Source organism: Lytechinus pictus, chromosome 4, assembly GCF_037042905.1.
Source record: "Lytechinus pictus isolate F3 Inbred chromosome 4, Lp3.0, whole genome shotgun sequence".
Lineage (NCBI taxonomy): Eukaryota > Metazoa > Echinodermata > Echinoidea > Temnopleuroida > Toxopneustidae > Lytechinus > Lytechinus pictus.
Genome location: NC_087248.1, coordinates 18347494 through 18369384, shown reverse-complemented (window position 1 = coordinate 18369384; position 21891 = coordinate 18347494). Strand labels below are relative to the sequence as shown.

The following is a 21891-nucleotide window of genomic DNA, read 5'->3' as shown; positions in this document are numbered from 1 at the left end:
TTATTATGTGGATCTTTGCAAGTGTGCTTGTGAGAGCCAGAGTAATGTGATGGTACCTGTTACACGCAAGGGGGTGAGATAGGGTAAGACTGGGAAAAAAGGGCATTCTTCTTTGTGTTCTCTTACAAATTACAAATCATGTACTCACCCCGCCCTCCAACCCCTTCTTTCCCCTGGATGGTATTCAAAACTTAAATGCCAAGTGACTAATGGTTGATGGGTATTTCTTTTCCGTTGAATGATTATTAAGAACTTGACTAATTATGGTGATTTATGAAATAATTCATTGAAAAAGCTGAATGTTTGATAATTTATTGAAAAAGGTGAATATTTGATTGGTCACATTGATTCAGTTGATTTACTAACAAATTGTTGATTGAATGATTGATAGGTGAAAGTTGATGACCTAATTTTCAGAATTTATTATCAAATTGACAGTCAGCTCTGGACTTAATGCGTACATATAATAGCAATCAGTCTCAATCTCAACAGGAGGGGGCGGACCTGTAGGAGGGAGACTAAACGTTCTGTTGACCCCCTTTCCCATCAGCTTACTTCACACATTGAAGTCATATCTTCCCCCTATTCTCCTGACTCCAATGAACACACTGCTGAGATCCACATTGTAAAGTTAAAATGCTGCGCTAAAGATTGCAATTTACACTCATTCATCCATGAAATTTCAATTTGATAATTCATGAAATTTGCTCTAACAATTTAAATTGATAATGAATTACCATTAATTTATCACAACACCCTCAAGTTTGCAAGTTCCCAGGGAATCGCCTCTCAAAAACTGAAAAAAAATCGAAAGGCTAATTCCTGCCCACCCTAATTTTCATACCCTTTGTTTAAGTGGGTAGTGCTCACTCAAGTATGAATAGTTTTCCAACTTTTTGGTGTCATCTAAAAGTTGACTTCATTGGCTTTCCATATATATAGATATTTTTCCCCAAAGTGACATATTTTTTGTTTGGTAGCCCTTTCAAAAGTGTATAGTTTTTTTGAGACGCACTGTAGAGGCTTTGACAATTTGTAGATACATTTGGGATGAGGGAAGTACACGGGCATGGAGATTTTGTTTTTTGTTGATGAAAGAAAATCGTCCGTGTAAACGGGGGCTTGTATGCTATAACAGTTGCCTAATCATATCAAATTTTAGCAAAACAAACTTTTGTATTTATATATATATATATATATATATACATGTATATATATCGCAGGTGGATTTCTACGCTCATTGAGCAATTCCTCTGAAAAAAGTGATTGGTTTAGTCATGCATGAGTAATCAAAGATTGAATTAAAAATTAAAAATTTTTAAAGTCTTTTTCCGGATTGTGTATAAGCACAGATTTGGGCTAAGGTTGTTTTTGGGGTGAATTTTATGGTGCATCTGCTGTTTTTCTATCCATCATTTAACCACTCCACACTTTTGCTAACGTATGTACATGGTCATGTGAGCACAATTTTTTGTGACATATCCTCATAGGGGTTTACTAAAAATAACTCGACCAATATAAAATTTTATTTAAAAGGATGCCAATATGAGGAAGGACAAAATTTATCTAACAGATGTAAACTTTGCCTCCATGCAATTGTTATTTGGCACCAAGATAATTCGAGCCGCGTTTTTTACCGCTGGCGCGAAATTAAAATCATGTGTCACGCCCGAATTCAATAGGCTATTCACTAAAAAGAATGTGCGAACTGGTAAAATTGGATATTCGGACCTAAAAAGTAAAATTTTAAGGACTTTTTGTAGGAATTCATAAAGAGCATACGTGTTTCACCAATTAAAAATTGGGATGCGAAGAGCGCTCTATATTTTTTATATCAAGACCAAGTGCGGGAAAGCACTTTTAGAAAAAAAGATGTGTTTGTTACTATATAAAAAATTAAAGCTCGAAGTGCAAGGAAATATATTTGATGTATATTGACTTAAAAAGGAATGTTTTCAAGTAGAATACATACAATTTAACTTTTCTATTATAAATTTGAAAGCAAAATGAATAAATACTCATTGCATTTCCTATTTTCCCTTTTTCATCTTTGATTCTCTTTGTTTCTCCCTCTTTCCATTTTCCCTCGTTTTTCAATCAGCCGATGGGGGGGGGGGGGGACGTCCCCCCATAGTTACGCCACTGCCCCCCACCCTCTTTAGGCCAGTGGGCATGATTATGTACAGCCTTTCCTCGAGACGAGGGTTCGCAATATGTAATAGACCTGGGGCCCGTCTTACGAAGAGTTTCGATTGATCCGATAAATCACAACTATGGACGGCCAGCAACGTCAATATCTAAAACGCATGAATGTTCAAAATGTTTTCTAGATATGACGTAAATTACATTTAATTATTGTTTTCTTGACAATTTGGTGTGTTCGCCTTTGTTTACAAAGAAAATTTCGAAAAAAATTGTAGACAAAAAAAATGACACTGATGGAGTTCCATAGATTTACGATTGATTGGATCAATCGTAACTCTTTGTAAGACGGGGCCCTGGATGGTATTTCATAAAGTTGTTCCGCAATTTACGAGCGTCTTCATGAACGACTGGTTACCCTTTAATATCGCCACAAGATCAAGAAAGGGTTACCAGTCCTTCGTAAAATCGCTTGTATCTTAAAGCCCCATCACACTTATTCGGAATCCGCAGGAGTCAAGCAGAAACTGGAACGAAAAAATATTCAAAAAATCTAGAAATTTTTGGGAGGAACTTATGAATTCACCAAACTGGAGTTGAAATTCAGTAAAATTGACCAGGTTAATCATCATACACTAGTCAAAATAAACCGCAATGGAGTCAGATTGATAATTCGTGCTACATTCTTGGACATTCTAGTCGCATTCTAAATATTCTGACTGCATTCTGACTCTGAGTGCATTCGAAATGTTTTTGTCATTTCTTTTGGCCGTCCCGAAGGTTTTGGTCATGTTCAAAACATTCGAGGGGTATTTTCGAACGGTGTTTGATGTAGATTTAAATGACCAACTGGTGGTCGAACAATAGTCCTTTCATTCCGGCAAATTCTGCTTGATTCGGAATAAGTGTAATGGGGGCTTTACGAACAGCTTTATGAAATACCCACCAGGACCTACGATCTTAAAGGACAAGTCCACCCCAAAAAGAGACAAATCCAACCAGCATAACACTGAAAATGTCATCAATAACGGATATAACAATTAAGAAAGTTATGCCATTTTGAAGTTTCGCTTAATATCACAAAACAGTTATATGCACATCCTGCATCAGTATGCAAATAAGAAGTCTGATGATGTCATCCACTCGCTATTTATGTTGTATTTTATAATTTTCTCCTCATTGTCATGTAGAATTAGCATTTTTTATACAAAATGGTTCAGTCAATGTGGTCCTTATTGTCAAATCTGTAAAAAATGAAATATTTTATAATCCAAACAATAAAAAACAAAAGAAATAGTGAGTGAGGGACATCATCGACATTCTCATTTGCATGCCACTGAGTTGTGCATATTACTGTTTTGTGAAAAATAAACGAAACTTTAAAATGTCATAACTTTCTTATTTTACATCCGATTTTGATGAAATTTTCAGCGTTATGCTAGTTTGATTTTTCTCTATCTATTCAAATCTACATTTTTCTGGGATGGACTTGACCTTTAAAGGAAAACAAGTGGAATGCCTCTGGCGGTCTCACCTGCATCACGCGATTCAATATAGCAGCAGTGCTGACTTTGAAAAACAACCTTTTAATAATTATTCACAAAAAACACCATTCATATGATACAATAGTACGTTCATTGACATTTGACCTTGACAATGTGACCTAAAACTTGTCAGTGATACTTGATTACCCCTATATCCACATTTTATACACTATATAATAATAGTAATAATTGGCATTTATATAGCGCTTTATCAATCTAGGACTGTTCAAAACGCTTCACAGTTATTATTACCTATTATATCTATAAACTTTGAAAGTAATGACAGCAATCTAATAATTACCTCTAAATGGCCAAAGTTCAATGACCTTATATGACCTCTGACTTTGGTCATGTGACCTGAAACTCGCATGAGATGTTCAGTGATACTTGACGACTATTATGTCCAAGTTTTATGAACTAGACCAATATACTTACAGAGTTATGATGGTAATTCAACAAATACCCCCAACATGGCCAATATCCATTGACCTTTGACCTTGGTCATGTGACCTGAAATTCGCACAAGATGTTCAGTGATACTTGATTACTCTTATGTCCAAGTTTCATGAGTCAGATCTATAAACTTTCAATGTTATGATGGTAATTCAACAGATTCCCCCATTATGGCCAAAGTTCATTGACCTTTTACCTTGGTCATGTGACCTGAAATGCACACAGGAAGTTCAGTGATACTTGATTACTCTTATGTCCAAGTTTTATGAACTAGACCAATATACTTTTAAAGTTATGATGGTAATTCAACAAATACCCCCAATTTGGCCAAAGTTCATTGACCCTAAATGACCTTTGACCATAGTCATGTGACATGAAACTCATGCAGGATGAGTGTTTAGTAATACTTGATTAACCTTATGTCCAAGTTTCATGAACTAGGTCTATATATTTTCTAACTTATGATGACATTTCAAAAACTTAACCTTAGGTTAAGATTTTGATGTTGATTCCCCCAACATGGTCTAAGTTCATTGACCCTAAATGACCTTTGACTTTAATCATGTGACATGAAACTCAGGCAGGATGTTTAGTAATAGTTGATTAATCTTATGGCCAAGTTTCATGAACTAGGTCCATATACTTTTTAAGTTATGCTGTCGTTTAAAAAACTTAACCTTCGGTTAAGATTTGGTGTTGACGCCGCCGCCGTCGGAAAAGCGGCGCCTATAGTCTCACTCTGCTATGCAGGTGAGACAATTGGGACCTTTCGCAGTCCTCACGGACGCTAATATTAGGGTCCCCTAACACAAAAGTTAACGCTTAATCATACACTTGATTTTTAAGATTGATTGTGCATTATAGTCAATAGAATCAAACGTAGAAAACTGCTCTACCATCAATGCTAAGCTTTGTGTTACAGGGGGGTTACAGGCCCTACAGAACTGCTTTTCGTGTGCAAAATCCTTTTCCGCGACACCCACCATACATGCATGTATATTACGACTGATGGCTGGAGATATTCGAAATGCAGGACCTAAAATAGATTATGACATGGATAAGAAAGTGGTTTTTCAAACAAATTGAGTACATATTGAGTGAGGAAAAACTTACTGAATGAAGGCTTAGATATAGATCATTACAGTCCATCGAATCGATATTACATTTAATGTGGATTATTGGTGGATCAATGGCAATTGATTTCATGGGTCAGATCAACCTCTCCAGCCGAAAATTTCGCACGCGTTGATATGTGCACAGCATATGCAATACGTTTGAACTCGTTTCTTGTGTTTCTTTGTTTCTTTTGTTTCTTTTGTTTACTCCTTCTACACAAACGATATGCCTCTCGCACACGATGTAATGGGCTTTATGTTTTACTTTCCCCAGAAATGGGGGATTAGATTCAAATTCCGGGGGGACCACTTCCATTGATGAGTGGATACCAGGCACGACCATGAGGTTTCGAAAAGTACCCTAAACAAGGGAAGCAATTCTTTTCCAGATTATGAAAATGCATCTCTTAACAAGTATTTGGCTTGTGAAACCCTACAAGTATTGGATATATATCCCTTTTTTTCAGCATTTTAAACATCGTTTTGACACCCTTATTACGTTACATAGGCCTCTAAGTAACGTACCTGCCCACTCTGTCCCCTTTAACGCGTGTTCGCTCCTGGTATCCACTAATCAATGGAAGTGGGCCCCCCCCCCCCGGGCGGCCTCTCGAGCTCTAGGAGGAGTCAAATGTGGCTTTGGAAAGTCGTCCTCAATCGGATATATCGCTGTTACCATAGTAGCAACCAGAATTTTGCACACGAACCGCATATTGAATGTTTCCGTCGCAGATGCGAAATCAAATCAACAGACAAATGCTCGTAACCTTCTTATTATTTGTCCGATTTTTCTCAAATTTTCTTTGTTCTTATTCTTTCATTTGTCTGTTTTCTGTTCCAAATGTTTCATTTCCCTCTTAAATAAAGAACAAACTCATGCAGAACAACCAACAGACATGTACAGAAACAAAGTTTGAAGATACAGTTATATGTGTCCAACCGTTTTATTACTTCTCTCGTTGACTGTTCATAACAGTAAAATACATGAACCGTGGAATCTGATTGTTTATAGTTATTATAAATTCAAAATACAACAAGAAAAAATAACATTAAAGATCTTCATTTCTACTATGAGAATAGGTATGAATGGCGGTCAAACTCGTTTTGTCGTGTACTATTTTAAACACGGGGCGAAATATTTTTTTGTCATGTTTTCAACAGCCCTTTATTTATAGACAAAAAATATTGTGACGTCGTCATTTTGTTTGCTTCGAGGGGATTGGTGTGTGGTTTGTGGGTGTTTTTGTATTTCAGCATTTTCATGACCCCATTGTAGGCAGCGCATGCTGACAAGCCTAAAAAAAAATCACATTTGAAATCAGAAGTTGCTTCACATTGACCTGATCAATGTCCAACTAAATGCTTAATAAAATTACTTAAGCACCATCATCCAGGCCTGCCATCATCGAACTCGGTGCAGTTTTGCCTGGTTAATAACTGTAAGCAGTCAAGCCAAAGTTAAAAACGGACCAATTTTCACTAATTTCATTGGAGCTTAGTACAAATTATATGACATCTTGGGCTCTATGAACCGATTCCAGTCAAATTTCGGTGACGGGTGTTATTTATCATGCATGCTCAATCAAGAAATGGTTCCTAAAATGCTGAAATAAAAAAAATACAAAGAAACATTTGACGTCACCGCTTCAATGCTTATTGCACAAATCCTCACCATTTAGTGTTAATTAAAATAATATTGAGTATGGCAATATTGCTTTCGGGAAATGCAATGTTCATATCTGAAATAAATTAAATCTCAATCTCTAATTAAATGATTTATTACACCATAGAATTAGATGCCACAGGAAAATCAGGCTGTCCAAAATAGCAATGGTCAAATCAATTTTTATTCAGAGTTACGAACAGGCCAATATTTACCCGTAATTTTCTTGATGAACTAGTTATGTCTATTTATCAGTGTTTCTTTGATTAGTTTGGCCTAAACATGATGAACGACAACAACAACAACAGAGGTCGACATGGTGAATGTATACTTTAATCTTATATAATGCTCTTTGGGAGACCCTGTGCTAACTAAAACCTAGAGGATTCATTCGCACAACACTTTACTTCGAATTGAGAAAGGATCTACGGTTGGTCAAGGCAATCGCCTTTCATTTTCAGATTGGTTCCTCTAGTGACGTTGTACTGGTGTGATCCTAATGAAGGACGGTAGCTTCTGACTGCAACTAAAATACCGGCCGTAGACTCTACCATCGTTACCGACTCTGATAGCCAAGCATTCGCCGCTTTGTTTGGTACTTGACCCATCAACGTAGGACACTTTGCCGTAGTCGATCCCGCTGACCCAGAACCACACGAACCCGTTTGTTCTCGGAGCGATGCAGGCTTTGTCGAGGGCTGGTATGACACCCCCTTCCAGTTCGTTTTCAAATTGGATGTTCAGCAAACCAGTTCTCCATAGCCCTTGGTCTGCTCCACCCAAGTATTCGCCCTCACACACTGCTTCATCCCAATTGTTGCAGCCCTTTGATGCTTCAGCATGTGTCTGTAACTCTGGGTTAAATCTGTAAACGTCGTGACGAAAATGAAAGAGATAGAGAGAATAAAAGGGAGAATGAGAGAAGCAAGAATAGGTATTATGTACTAAAATTATTTTCCTCTTTCCAGCTTTTACTCTTTACTCCGGCCGTCAGGGAGCACTTATCCCCTCCCTTACGGACGTTAGTAATGCAGCCATTGTTCACTACCTTTCCCCCATGAACAGTTTCGCAATGACAGATACAGTCTGCATTGCGGAATAAGTGCCTTTTCAATATTGCAATATTCCTTGTTCTAGTCCCCGGTCCTAGTCCTGACCCAGTGGACGCCTATTTCAATTACCGGTTGTCCCTGAATTGTGCGCCTATTAACCCCGGCGCACACTTCAACCTGTTGTCATAATGATTTTCGGGGGAAAAAAAACATGTAAAAGCATTTTATATAATCGTTACAACCATGAAAGTCTCAACTATCAAACGGGTATAAATACTAAAATCGTGATTTGCGTCTATTGCGAGTCTCTGTGTGAATAAAAGTGATTCAAATTAAAAACCTTAGTGACGTCATAACAATATAAAAGTCACTAGTATTAAGCCACTTTGACATAACTCCAACTCCAACCTCAACCTAAAGAATGAACATTTCGTCCGTCATAACACTACTGGTTTCCAATGTTGTGACACTGTAACCTCACAAACTTTATTTATAACTCAAATTGCTGGCCTTTTCCTTTAAAAATGCAAGTTATAGCAAGTAGCGCTAATAGTTAGCCTTTGATCTGTAGTAAGTTTCTAAGGGATCTTGGGGTGATGTAAGTCTGCATTCAAGATTAGACAAATGAGGAAGCTACTCGACCATACCACAACTGCTAAAGTTACCCATGATTTTGCACATCTCCCTTGATTACTGCAATTCTGCTCTTCCTGGAATCCCACTCTCACATCCGAACTTTACGCATTTACCTTGAAGACACTCTCTTCAACGCACATTTTAATTTCTTTGAAATTGCTAAGTCTATCACAATGGAGAGCGAGAGGCTTTTGTCGAAAGTGGTGGACCGGGACAGCATCGGAATCTCTTGACTCTGGACAACGACATATTTGCAATTGTACGTCTGGTGCAAATCTTCGGATGATCTGCTGTCCCAGTCCACGAACTTTCGACAAAAGCCTCTCAGCTCTCCAGTGTGTTTTTAATTGCATTTTCAAAGGAATCAACGCGTTGTAGGGAGTTTCCCATTAATATAAATAATGCACCAACTCCAAAGCTTTCCAAAGTCAGCTGCAATACTTGTTACTCTTTCAAGAAAATCTTAATATATTTTCCTTGTTTTCTTAAATTCTTGATTCTGTGTTTGATTCTACGGGTTATGATCTTCAACAACTATAATTGTGTTTATTATTTTGTAATACATGTACGTTATCTTTGTAAAGTCGCATGGATTGGAAAGGAAGACATTCGGGTTATAGTTATTCAGCTAATCTTTTTTTCCTTTCCCGGCATTCGTGTGACTCTCCTTATCCTATTGCTGGTATATATTGTTTATATGTTTGATTATGCCAAATAAAATAATAATAATAATATTATTTACACCGATTCTGGAATCAAATTAACCAGCTCATCATTTTCAAATTTCTTTTCATGACGTATACAATGATCAAGGGCCTAGCTCCTGAATATCGCTCTAACCTCATCTCTCTCCGCTCTTCTAGCTCACTCAGACAACTTCATTTTCAACAACCTTACAGCTCACTCTCGGACTCCGAACAAATAAATGTTACGGTGATCGAATCCAGTGGAATAAATATGCCGAATAAAATAATAATAATAATGATTTTATTTACACCGATTCTGGAATCAAATTAACAAGCTCATCATTTTCAAATTTCTTTTCATGACGTATACAATCATCAATGGCCTAGCTCCTGAATATCTCTCTAACCTCATCTCTCTCCGCTCTTCTAGCTCACTCAGACAACTTCATTTTTCAACAACCTTACAGCTCACTCTCGGACTCCGAACAAATAAAAAGAATTAGTATGTCTCTTTTTAGAGAAATAATTCACCCACTCGCTAATCCTCTTAGTCACATTTTTAATAAATCGTTATCACAAGGTGTTTTCCTGACCTATTCAAATTCGCCAATGTCTATCCAATTAAAAAAAGACAATCCTCATGAAATAAGTAATTATCGCCCCATTTCTCTTCTCCCACGAATATATGAAAAAAATAGTATTATTTCATAAATTCATCAACAAATACAATCTGCAAATTTTTAATCAATATGGCTTCAGGAAAAACTACTGAACAAACTTGGCTTTAATATAAATTTATGATAAAATTACAAACGCCATTGCTAACAAAAAACATGTAATTGGTATATTTTGTCACCTCAGTAAGGCATTCGATACACTTTATCACGATAATTTATTTTCAAAACCTGATTATTATAGTGTACGAGTCCAATCCCTCTTTTGGTTTAAGGTTTATTTAAGAAATCAAAGACATTACGTCACATTTATTGGTTTATGACTCTGATTCACTTTCAGTTCATTGTGGTTTCCCTTAAGGCTCCATGTTAGGTCCACTATTATTTCTACTATATGTCAATGACATTATTAATAAATCATACATTTTATCTTTTGTATTATTCACTGACGACACAAATATTTTTTCTCATAAAAATCTCACTTCCTTAAACAACATATTAAATCATGGAATGAACAAAGTATCACAGTGGTTTAAAGCTAACAAACTATCTTTGGACACACACAAGACCCATTACACGTATTCAAACATCATTCTCATATTACTGATACTCCATTTCACTTACATATTTACGGCAAGCCATTAGAACCGAAATCTCACTCTTTATTTTTAGGGATTGTCATCGATGAAGCTTTATCGTTGATTGAGTATCTGCATCATATCATAATGTGTATATCGAAAAGTTTTGGAATAATTTCCAAGTTAAAATGTATTTTACCTCATAAAACATCATTCCTATTGTATAATTACTTAGTACTCCCATAAATAACATCCTGTAACGTTGTTAAGGCTAATTGTGGCTCTACAAAGCAGACCTCTATTTTAAAATTACAAAAGAGAGTTATTCGCATTCGTGCAGGATCGCATTACTTGACCCACAGATATTTCTTTTATTTCTTTAACAAAAAACACAAAAAATGTCCAACTTGTATAAGCAGCTATCATAATGTTTACATATATTAATAATTTACTCCCTTCGTATTTTGATGTCATGTTTAAGTTTTTGAAGAATCTTGCAGACAATATTTAATCTTGTTCCACCTTATACTTCAATTTTATTCATCCCATACTTCAGACTTATTCAGTCTTATTCATCCCAAAAAATATCAGTCAATCTTATTCATCCCATACTCCAAATAAACATAACCACACAAATATCCACATTCGCCACTTAATATTTTTTGTTTTACTCTAATGTTATCTACTTAGCATCCGTTCCTGAACCAGCATTGCACCCACTTTATATTGAGTAAATATCAATGTCAGTCATGAACCTTTTTTATAAGGCCGCAATCAATTTCAAGCCTCAAACCGCTCACGATGGCGGTCTCCTGCGTTAATTAAAAAGGAAGTTCACCCTGACAAACCTCAAACCTTTACGAATATTTTTTTATTATTTTTCTGCTATTTTTACAACAAAGTTTTCGTCAGGGCAGTGGCGTACCGTGAGTCACAGCACGGGGGGGGGGGGGGGGGGGGGGGCGGGTACCAGCAAAAAATTGAGTCACTTAGTAAGCGCGCGAAGCGCACTCAATTGCCAGGTATACTGACCTAATAGAGACATTTTAAGGACTGTGCCATGAAATGGATATGTATCTCAGTGATCAAATAATGCGAGCGCAAAGCGCGAGCTGAATTTTTTTTAATTCAGACCTAAAAAGGGACAATATAAGCAATTTTTGTGGTAATCATGATATGTACCTGTCTCGCTAAACAAACAATGCGAGCACGAAGCGTGGGCTGAAATTTTTGTATATATTGACCCAAACAGGAACAGTTTAAGGACTATTTTTTTAGGAATTCATTAAGAGTATACATATCTCACCATAGTCATCTAACATGTCTAATGCGAGTACAAATCGCTTGCTGATTTTGTTAGAATGACATCTAAACAAATGAAGCACTTTTTGTAGTCATTGTAATCATGATTAACATACGCATCACACAAATCAAATATTGCGAGCGCTAGGCGAGAGCTGAAAATTTAGGAATTTCAAACCCGAAGAGGGGCATTTTAAGGCTTGTTTGGAGCAATTCACGAAGACCATACGTTTTCCACTAACCAAATGATGCGAGCGCGAAGTGCTAACTGAAAATTTGGGAAATTCAGACCTGAAGAGGGCTATTCTAAGCCTTGTTTGTAATAATTCAATAAGACCATGTGTATTTAACTAACCAAATGATGCGAGCGCGAAGCGCGAGCTGAAATAATTTTATATTGAGCTCAGAAAAAGGGACATTTTAAAGACTGATTTTATGAATTTATGACGAGCAGACATATCTCACCAATCCACTAATGCAAACGTAAGCACGGACTGAAATGTATTATGTTCAGACCTTTAAAGGTGGCAATCACTTTAAGTAGTCATGAAAAATAAGCATATGTCACAGATAAAACAATAATAACTCGAAGTGCGAGGAAATATATTTGGTGTATATTGACTTGAAAACGGGATGTTTTAATATAACAGAATTATTATCTCGTCAGACAATGCGAGCACCAGGTACGATGAAAACATAGGCCCTGAGCAAATTATGTTTCCTAAAATTATGAAAAAATATTTCTTATGTAATATAACATAATATATATAATGTAATATAACATATAATTCACAATAATTTCTCCTTTCCCACTACGTTTCTCTTTCTTTCTCCCTCTTTTTCTCATCCCCCCCATGGTTACGCCACTGCGTTAGGGTGTACTTTCCCTTTAATTATTATTTTTTTAAATAACATTTTTGTTATTACTTAGTGAAGTTTATGCTGACATCGTTATATGTTGTATTCGTTATGACTATATTGTTTATGTATATATATAAATCATTTTGTTTATTACATAATTATGTAAGCACATTTGATATCATGAATATTGTAGGCCTATATTGTTTTGAATGCAGTAGTCATGGTAGTAAAAACAAAGCAAATAGACAATATGAAGAAATATATTTCATATAAAGAAGCATGATTTTGACAGCTTTCCCCAAGAAAACGCCAAGTTTTGATTGATACACACTGTACATATAGAGTTGAATTTTGTTGACAAAATATGTGAAAACAGCACGCACCTGTACACCATTCCTGGTGCATTTGAGTTACCCCAGCACGTCAGGAAGCCACCTTCCCCATAAACCCAAGCGTCTGCACCTGATGCTTTACTGCAGTCACAGGCGGGTCGGGGACGATCGCTGGTCCATTTCGGCCAACACCCAGGAAAGTTTTGGTCACCGAGATTTGCAGAGACGACACCAACTCCCACCAGCAGGAGAGCGATTGCTACTTGCCACGTCATGTTGTTGTCTACCTCAGCAAGCTGAACAAAGATTTTGATGGCAAGACTGATCCGAAGCAAAATGATCTGGAATCCGCCCGAAATGATTACATATAATATTTGAGATAGGCCTTCGAGATAATTACCTGAACCTAAATAGCATCTGTTATTTTTGTTATCCAGATGCTAGCCTTGGATGAATGATCGATTTCTTTAGAATTTTCGTTTGTGTGTGTATTAAGTTGTTTAGACGTGTGATTAAAACAATTGGTCAGCACACACTAGGTCAACTAAACAAGGTCGAAAGTTCTGTGAACGTGTAACCCTCGTCTCTACCGAAAGGTCGTAACTGTATTCTAACCCCACAGAATTGGAGCGTATGCATTTTAAATCTGCTCCACATTTAGCGTCGAAATATGCCTTTTGGTTTTCTAGACAATTTTTTTAAAATCTACTTAATTTCATTTAATCAGTGCTGTGTGAGAGCATTAAGTATTTCAAGCAGAATTATCCAGATACAGGAAGATGACGGCTCCCTACACGAATATTATCTCGTGTGACTGCGGGGGGGGGGGGGGGTCGTTGCCATTGGACGGTGGATAGCATCGGCGACAAAGAAAAGGGAAAATTGGGGTGTTTTTACGAGTAGGCGCGAAGCGCGAACAGACTGTAAAACACGCCTAAATTTGGGGAAAGCCCCCCTATATCACGATTGCCTGAGATGCACAATAGAGTATGTAATTTGTACGGACGTCGACAGTAAGCCCATCTATCTCCCAAACTGTACCAACGACAACAAAATATCAACACACAGCATACGTTTAGTGCTTGTAGCAGTTGCCCCCATGCAGTCGTCACTCCCAAGTCAAGTCATTTAATGAGATTGAGACCCCCGTGCACAAAAATCACTTGTTATCCAATGAAGATGTTGACTTCAGTGAAAGCTAAAAAAACGTTAGATTCGGTACGATTATTCAATTTCTAATTTGTTTTATGAATAAAATGAAGATTTTCTGGTTTTGTATTTGTATTTATGCATGTAAATATAAACTTCTTTCCTAACAGAAGTCAGATATTCATGTAAAAGTGCTCATTTTTTAAAGACTTGGTCAGTCCAAACATAAAAATTCTAGAAGACAATCTGCATGGTGAGCAATGAGAGTTCAGGAAAAAAGTCGTTATTAAACCATTCGCCGAAATTGTTTATCACATCACATGAAACAAAAACGCGTTCCAAGGTTTCATCTTTATTTCTACAAAAAGCAAAGAGTATCATTAATTTTATTCATACGGCCCAAACATTCTTTAACTGGTAGGAGGTTATGATTGATTTTGAAGACATTCACAGTCTTCAAGAACTAAACAACGTTGTCACTATAAATACCATACGGATCACTGAGGTGGGTAAAAAAAACAGATGAAATAGATGGACTGTTAATTTGCATAAACATGGACTATAGTCAGACACATATAGAAGACCAGGGAACCGTTTCATAAAGCTGTTCGTAAGTAAAGAGCGACTTTAAGAACGACTGGTGATCATTTCTTGTGGAAATGATGTTCACCATTATGTTCATTGGTTATTATTTAGCGCGTAAGAAAGGTTCACCAGTCGTTCTTATAGTTGCTCTTAACTAACGAACATTTTTATGAAACTCCCACCAGGAGCAAAGGCCTGTGAAAAAATGTGTTCGTACAACCCACACCACAGAAAAGGTTTGACACCATAGGTAGTTGGTACAGATCCTCTAGACACTGGCGGATCCAGGGAGGGGGGGGGGGGGGTCAAAGCGAGATCACTGCTAGGTAGGTGGTAGTCTCAAGTTGTGGTATCAATTTTTTTCTACAGTCGAATTTAAAGAGCGATGTAAAAGTTAATAGCAAAATAATGAAAAAAAAATCAATAACCTGTAAGGGAAACGTGTAATGTAGAGTTGCCTTGTCTCCGCTTGTATATGCCATAATTACGTCATTGATGTATCAAACTGTTGCTGTGTGACGGCTCTAACGTAACAGCAACATTTAAAAGTGAAATTTAGATATCGAACCTTCATAGGAATACATTAATGGCCAATGTCTATTTCCATCTCAAGTAGATATGAAAATATTGAGACGATAAATTGATTTTTTTTGTGTTTTAATATGTGGCGATCTATAAAACTATAGTTGGATTAAAATTATTTTTTTTTAAGATATGTTTTAACTACCCTGTGGGCTACCATTTACAATCTTGTAGTGCTTTTAGTTTGGGATCCAACGCTGCTTAAATGAATGAGAATTACCTTTTTACTGGCGATGTAATCTGATCCAAACCAAATTCATTACCATTGGCGTAGGAACCCCCGACCTCAAAAAGTAAAATGTAGGGGCCACACATGAAGTATGAGGAAAAGTTTTTAAGGAACTGTGAGCAACCGAACCGATTGAGCAAAGAATTACGTTTTTTATACAACAATCTATGTTTTGACAGATTCTGACATAATATCCAGAAAATATAATATTTCCTCCATTTCCTTTCAACTTTATTAGCCTTAACACATGTTTTTTATCAAATGTGTACTTCTCTTGATGAGAGCAAACATTTCATATGTTTATCATTAGATATATCCAAAGCATTTGACTCAATCAATCATCAAGTCTTATCAAAACTGGAATACTAAGGTATGAGAGGTTTGTCATTACAGTGGATTAAGAATTATCAAAAAAACAGAAAACAGTATGTTGTTTATAACAATTCAACTTCATCTAAAAAAAGATCTGACTTGTGGAGTACCCCAAGGGTCAATATTGGGGCCTTTGTTTTTCATTTTATATATAAATGACCTACCAAATGCATCATCTGGTTTGTCATATATTATTTTTGCTGACGACACTAATGTGTTTGCAAGTGCAAAAGACCTAGGTACGTTAATACAAAACATGAATAAAGAAATACAAAATGTAAATTATTGGTATAAAGTGAATGGGTTAGGGATAAACATTGACAAAAAAATTTCATGGATTTTTTCCCCATGTAATAACAATATGATAAGAGCTTACTTTCACTTAAGTTTGCGGACTCATCAGAACCCTTAAAGCAAGTGAGTAGTACCCGTTTTTGGGAGTTAGTATTGATGACAAATTATCATGGTCTTTGCATGTTTAACGATATCGCACTGAAGATATCAAGAATAATTGGCGTTATGTCAAATCTTAAATTTGTACTACCATCAAATGTATTACTCTTGTTATACAATACCTTGGTTCTACCTCACTTACAATATGGGGATATTCTTTCGATGAATGCATCAAAAGCGTGCATTGCGTATAATTGGTAAAACTCATTATCTGGCTCACACAAAAGACCTTTTTAAACAATTTAGAGTACTAACTATATACGAATTGTGTAAGTTACAACTTGGAGAATTCATGTACAGGTCTGAAAAGGGATTAATACCAAAATCACTCCAAAATTGGTTTAAATGCAACAGTGATGTCCATTGTGATAATACTCGTAACTCAAAGAAATTACATAGCATATATTTTAGGACCACTACAGGACAGATAAGTGTGAAGTATCAGGGCTATCTAGTATGGTCTGCTTTAGATGATAACATCAAACAAAGTCCGTCATTACGGCAGTTTAAGATGAAATACAAAAGGTATCTGTGCAATTCTATATAATCATTAATTAAAATCAGTGTGTAACTCGTTTTAATTCCCTTTTTTTGTGTCCCCCCCCCCCTACTTCCATTAGGTTGATTTTAAAGTGTTCACTGGAGGAGATAGCTACTCCGGGAGCTTAGTTGGTCACGGTCAGAGTGCCTAATGCCCCTGACCGTAGGTGCTCCCGGGGTGGGCCTCTCCTTCCTTCTCGTATTCTCCATTTCTGCAAGGGGCTAGACTCGATAAGCTCTGCTTTGCTAGCCCCGGTCACAATATTTAACATCGTATTTTAATTTTGTTGTATGTTTTTTTTTTCTCTCTCTCTTTTATATATACATGGAGTAATTTCCTATTCTCTCTTTTGTAATTGTGTGTATTGTTTTTTAATTTGAAATAAATGAAATGAAAAATTACTGAACATATAAAAATGTTGGTATTTCCATATCGTTTTTACCCCTAATAATTATGATATCCATTTTCCCCCAAGTAAATATGATGATCTCCGCCACCTAAATAACAAGTATCAAAATGATACTAGATGATAGGCCCAGTGATACGACAAAAATTTCAAAGTAAAAATCTCGAGTCGATATCATGATAATTATGATCAAGTTCAATACTCAGATAAATGTTACTATACTCAGTATTCCCATTCGTTTGAATGAATAAAGCAATTGAAGGAATGTCGCAGGTTTTTTGTGGTATTATTTATCTTCAATTCAATTCAAATAAACATTTATCTGATTCAAAATGACATTTCATCAATTTTCATGTATAATATACACATCAATAATACCATTAATATAGTACAAAAACAATTGATGTAATATATATATATAAATTGTACATGACTGGAAGAAGGCAGGTAAAACCAGAAAGCAGGTGCCTTTGTAGGGAATCTGGATACCAGTAACACTATGAGTAAGCAACAATTAAAAAAGAAAGGGCTAAGAGAAGTGAAACGAAGAGAAGACAGGGGAAGAAAGGAGCACAGAGAGGCGAGCAAGCAATTAGAATAAGAAAGGGTAGACCTTATGATGGAAATGACCTTCGAGTATATTCAACGCATATTTTAGTAAAGAAGCGTTTTATTTTCATTGATCCCCTGCAAATTATTGAAGAGACATTTGCTGGAGGGGTAGGCTCCAAATTCCTAGCACTTCTTTATATGAGGCTAATAGACAAAAAACTAATCTTTTGTCACCAATTAGTTTAAAGACAGGACAATTTATTTAGGCGGCTTGCTTTATACCGGAGACAGGTTTTTGCCATAACGGGGGCTCCAAAATGGCAGATTTTCCCATAAATAGGCAAAATACGAAAGAGGGGGGGGGGGGGGGGTAGGGGGGAAACAGGTCCTTGAGTGAGATAAGCTTAATTTTTCTAGCACTCCTGATAAAGAAGAGACTTACTATCATTACATCTCCAAGTGGTTTTAAGACGATTTAAGTTGCTTGCTTTATTATAGCGCAAACAGGTCTTTGCCTCAATGGGTGCTCCAATAATAGGCAAAATACGGAAGGGGGGGGGGGGTAAATTAGACATGCACCTGAGGGAGTAGGCTTCGATTTCCTAGCTCTAATTCATATGTAGCTGATAGAGAAAAAAATGTTCTTTTGTCTCCTAATTGTTATAAGACGATTTAGGTGGCTTGCTTTATAGCGGAAACTTTTTGCCTGAATGGGGGCTCCAAAATGTCAGATTTCCCCATATTATAATAGGCGAAATACTGAAAATGGCTGAGTGACTTCGGCAGCCCCCTGAGTGAGAAGGCTTTAATGTGCTAGCACCTCTTTTATTTGTAACAAATAAATAAAAGGTACTCTTTTGTCTCCAAGTGGTTTCAAACGAATAAAAGTGGGTGTTCTACAAATAAGAAATGCTTTTGGCAGCCTTGTGGCCACTCAACCCTATAAAAATAATTCACAATTACAAAAAAAATTGAAAAAATATAGTTTGAAGAAAAAAAAGGAATATGGTCGGAATCAGATTTTGTCGCCAGTAGACAATAAATTTTAATTGATTCATGCAGTGTTGGATCTCAAACTAACCACACTACAAGATTGTGAATAGTAGCCCATACATCGTAGTTAAAACATATCTGAAATGTTTGAAAATATTGCCAAATCTTCATTTTGTTATGAATAACTCATGATAGCTCAGTCGGTAGAGCGGGGGATTCGTATTCTGGTGACCCGGGTTCGATTCTCACTTGGTGCGCTAGTGCTCTTTGGTAAGGCATTAATCCTCAGTACCAGGGCCTTCGGAGAGGACCTTAAGCCGTCGGTCCTCTGGTTGCTTGCTTACAAGCATTCATGCTTACTTAGCAATCAGGTAAAAAACCACCACCACCAATCCCACTGTAGTTTTTTAGAGCGCCTCAATCTTTAACATCACAAAATCAATTTATCGTCTCATTTTTTCATATCTTTTGAGAAGGAAGTGGATATTGGCCATGGGTGTACTCCTATTTTGAAGGTTTGATATCTAAATGTCACGTTAATGTTAATGTAACGTTAGAGCTATCACCCAGGAACATTTTGATACATTAACGGCGCATTATGATATATTCAAGAGGAGATATGGCAACTTACATTTCACTTTACCCTTAAAGTTTATTGATTTTTGGGGGGCTATTTTACATCGTTCTTTAAATTCGTCTGTAGAAAAAAAAAGTGAGACCACATTTTTAGACTACTACCTAGCAGTGATCTAAAGGCCATGAAGGCAGGGGCGGATCCAGGATTTTGCAAGGGGGGCACATTTTACCGAGGAAATTTTTGACAAGCCCCCCTCCCCCCCCCCCCCCAAAAAAAAGGAAAGGTTTTTAACCAAAAATAAGGGCTTGTTATGATCGTCTGTGTTCGCTGAGCGGGGGTGACCGCATCCTTTCGAGAAAACCAGGAGAGATTTTCTCGAAAGGTTGGGTTGAGGGAGGGGAGTCAAAATAACGCACCTTTTCGGAACAACCGGGGGAGCTTTTCACAAAAGGCTGTGTTTAATATTTTTCTGAACCAGCTGTTTCTATGATAATTATTCATCAAATAATAACAATATAATATTAATAATTGGTAGAGTTGCACATATGAGAGGGGGGCTAGGGGCACTTTCCCAACCCCCCCCCCCAAAAAAAAAAAAAAAAAAATGACGACTAAAAAATAGGAAAGAAAAGAAAAGAGAGAAAGATTATGTATGATATAATTTTCTGATTATTTTTAAGTATAATTGTTGAAATCTTTTCTTGCTCGCTCACAACTTTTAGTACATTTTTCCCGATACGACATATCTGGCCCATCAAAAGTTTGGGCTCTTTACGCCACTAATAATTAGGAGAAAAAAAAGAGAACTCGCAGTTTTTGTGATTTTGAATAAAATTGCATATTAACGAAGTAATTTTAGACCCCAACAATTCCACAAAGATGTATCATAAAACAATGGAATTATTAGGATAAATAGTGTATTCTATTCTGAATAAATTAGCATATGCATAGAATTATAATGAAACATATCAGTGGCATAATGAGCGAAAGAATTTGAGGGGGCCGGATATTGTGTTTAAGGCCAAATTTATATTAAAAAAAAGTTGTGAGCGAGAAAAAAAATTAGCATTTTTATCTTTAAAAAAATATAATTATGTATGGTATAAGATTCATAAAAAAATATATTTCACCCTTTTCTCTTTCCCTTTCTTTTTTTTTCTTGGTCGTGATTTTGTTTGTACTCCACTGATGCAATTACTTTGAAACTGCCTATCCTTCGCAAGATGCTAGCTAGTACTGCATGTTCTAATATCTCGGGCACAATTGCTCTACGGCGGCCGTACGGCGCACAGTGGGCCAGGAGAGAGCAAAAGTGCGCCAAAACTGGTTTTTTGTCATGAAACAAATTTTGTTTTTTTCATGTTCTAAGCAAAGATAAGAACCTGAATAATGTCTCCATACAATATTTCTCCATGGAATTGATTATTAGTTGCCCATTTTATTCAATATTACCGGAAAATGACCCTTTACGGCTACCGCATGTGTAAATGACACGTTTTTAGAAATTTCACTGTTTAAACAAAACGGTTTGCTTAATTTATTTCTAATCCACGGTAATCCTTGATGAATAATTGTATTAAGTGATCGGAAATTTTCAAGATAAAATGATAATTCCTTCAGAGGTAATTTTGGACGAAACCATTTAACAATGGGGGGTTTTAGCAAATTTTTTTTTCATGAGCATTTCTTTTAAAAATTGCTGCCGATTGCTGCGCTGTAAATACCATGACGGTCTTTGTTATAGTTCATGCTTTACACTGATACCAAATTTAGCTGCATATACGTGCATTTTCTGGAGATATACCCAATTTTCCAACCACATGTTCGCCGTATTTATCACAAAAATCGTTCCAAGTTAGTGTCCCATTATGCGCGTGCCGAACGTTGCAGGTGACATTAAACAAACTCCCCGTCGCGTGCAGAGAGAGAGAGAGAGAGAGGGGGGGGGGGGGATGTCTAGCTCAAGTGTAAGGCTCTTGCGACTGGTATCTGCCTAAAATATTTTCGTTAAACATACATTTAGACAAGCTTTCATTTCCACTTCCACTAACTATATGAGAATACATGTAACACAACTTCATTTTCATGTCAAACTGTTCCATCCCGTGTTCCATATCTGATATGCTGTCATCCTGAGAAGATTAATTCTTAAGGTAAGATTCCCGGATAAGATTATTAATTTGTTTTATTGTTAATAAACCAAGTAGGGGCTACTGTACATCGCTATAACACACATGACTAGGGATGTGATAGGTCTCACGCAGTTTTCTGCCAAAATATGAAAATGTGCATGGGACAGAGATGGGATATACGTGGGCTATACATGTATAAGTTGCATTATCATTATTAGTATTTATCCCCCCAAAAGGGTTTGTAACTTCACATACACGTATGAATTCGTTTATCTCTTGGCT

At 36.5% G+C, this 21891-nt stretch overlaps 1 protein-coding gene across 1 annotated transcript; it reads right to left on the bottom strand.

Moving 5' to 3' along the window:
* Positions 1-6179: 6179 nt before the first annotated feature.
* On the bottom strand, positions 6180-13626 carry LOC129258361 (uncharacterized). The gene is made up of 2 exons (XM_054896644.2): positions 13090-13626; positions 6180-7782 (listed from the first exon to the last, which is right to left on the bottom strand). Exons 1-2 carry the CDS (start codon positions 13311-13313, stop codon positions 7389-7391), a joined length of 618 nt encoding a protein of 205 aa, XP_054752619.2. The 5' UTR covers positions 13314-13626; the 3' UTR covers positions 6180-7388.
* Positions 13627-21891: the final 8265 nt, after the last annotated feature.

Coding starts and splice junctions, on each gene's coding strand:
- LOC129258361 (XM_054896644.2), bottom strand. CDS start 13,313: ATGACGTGGCAAGTAGCAATCGCTCTCCTGCTGGTGGGAGTTGGTGTC. Junction 7,783..13,089: donor GCACCAGGAATGGTGTACAG/GTGCGTGCTGTT, acceptor CGACGTTTACAG/ATTTAACCCAGAGTTACAGA.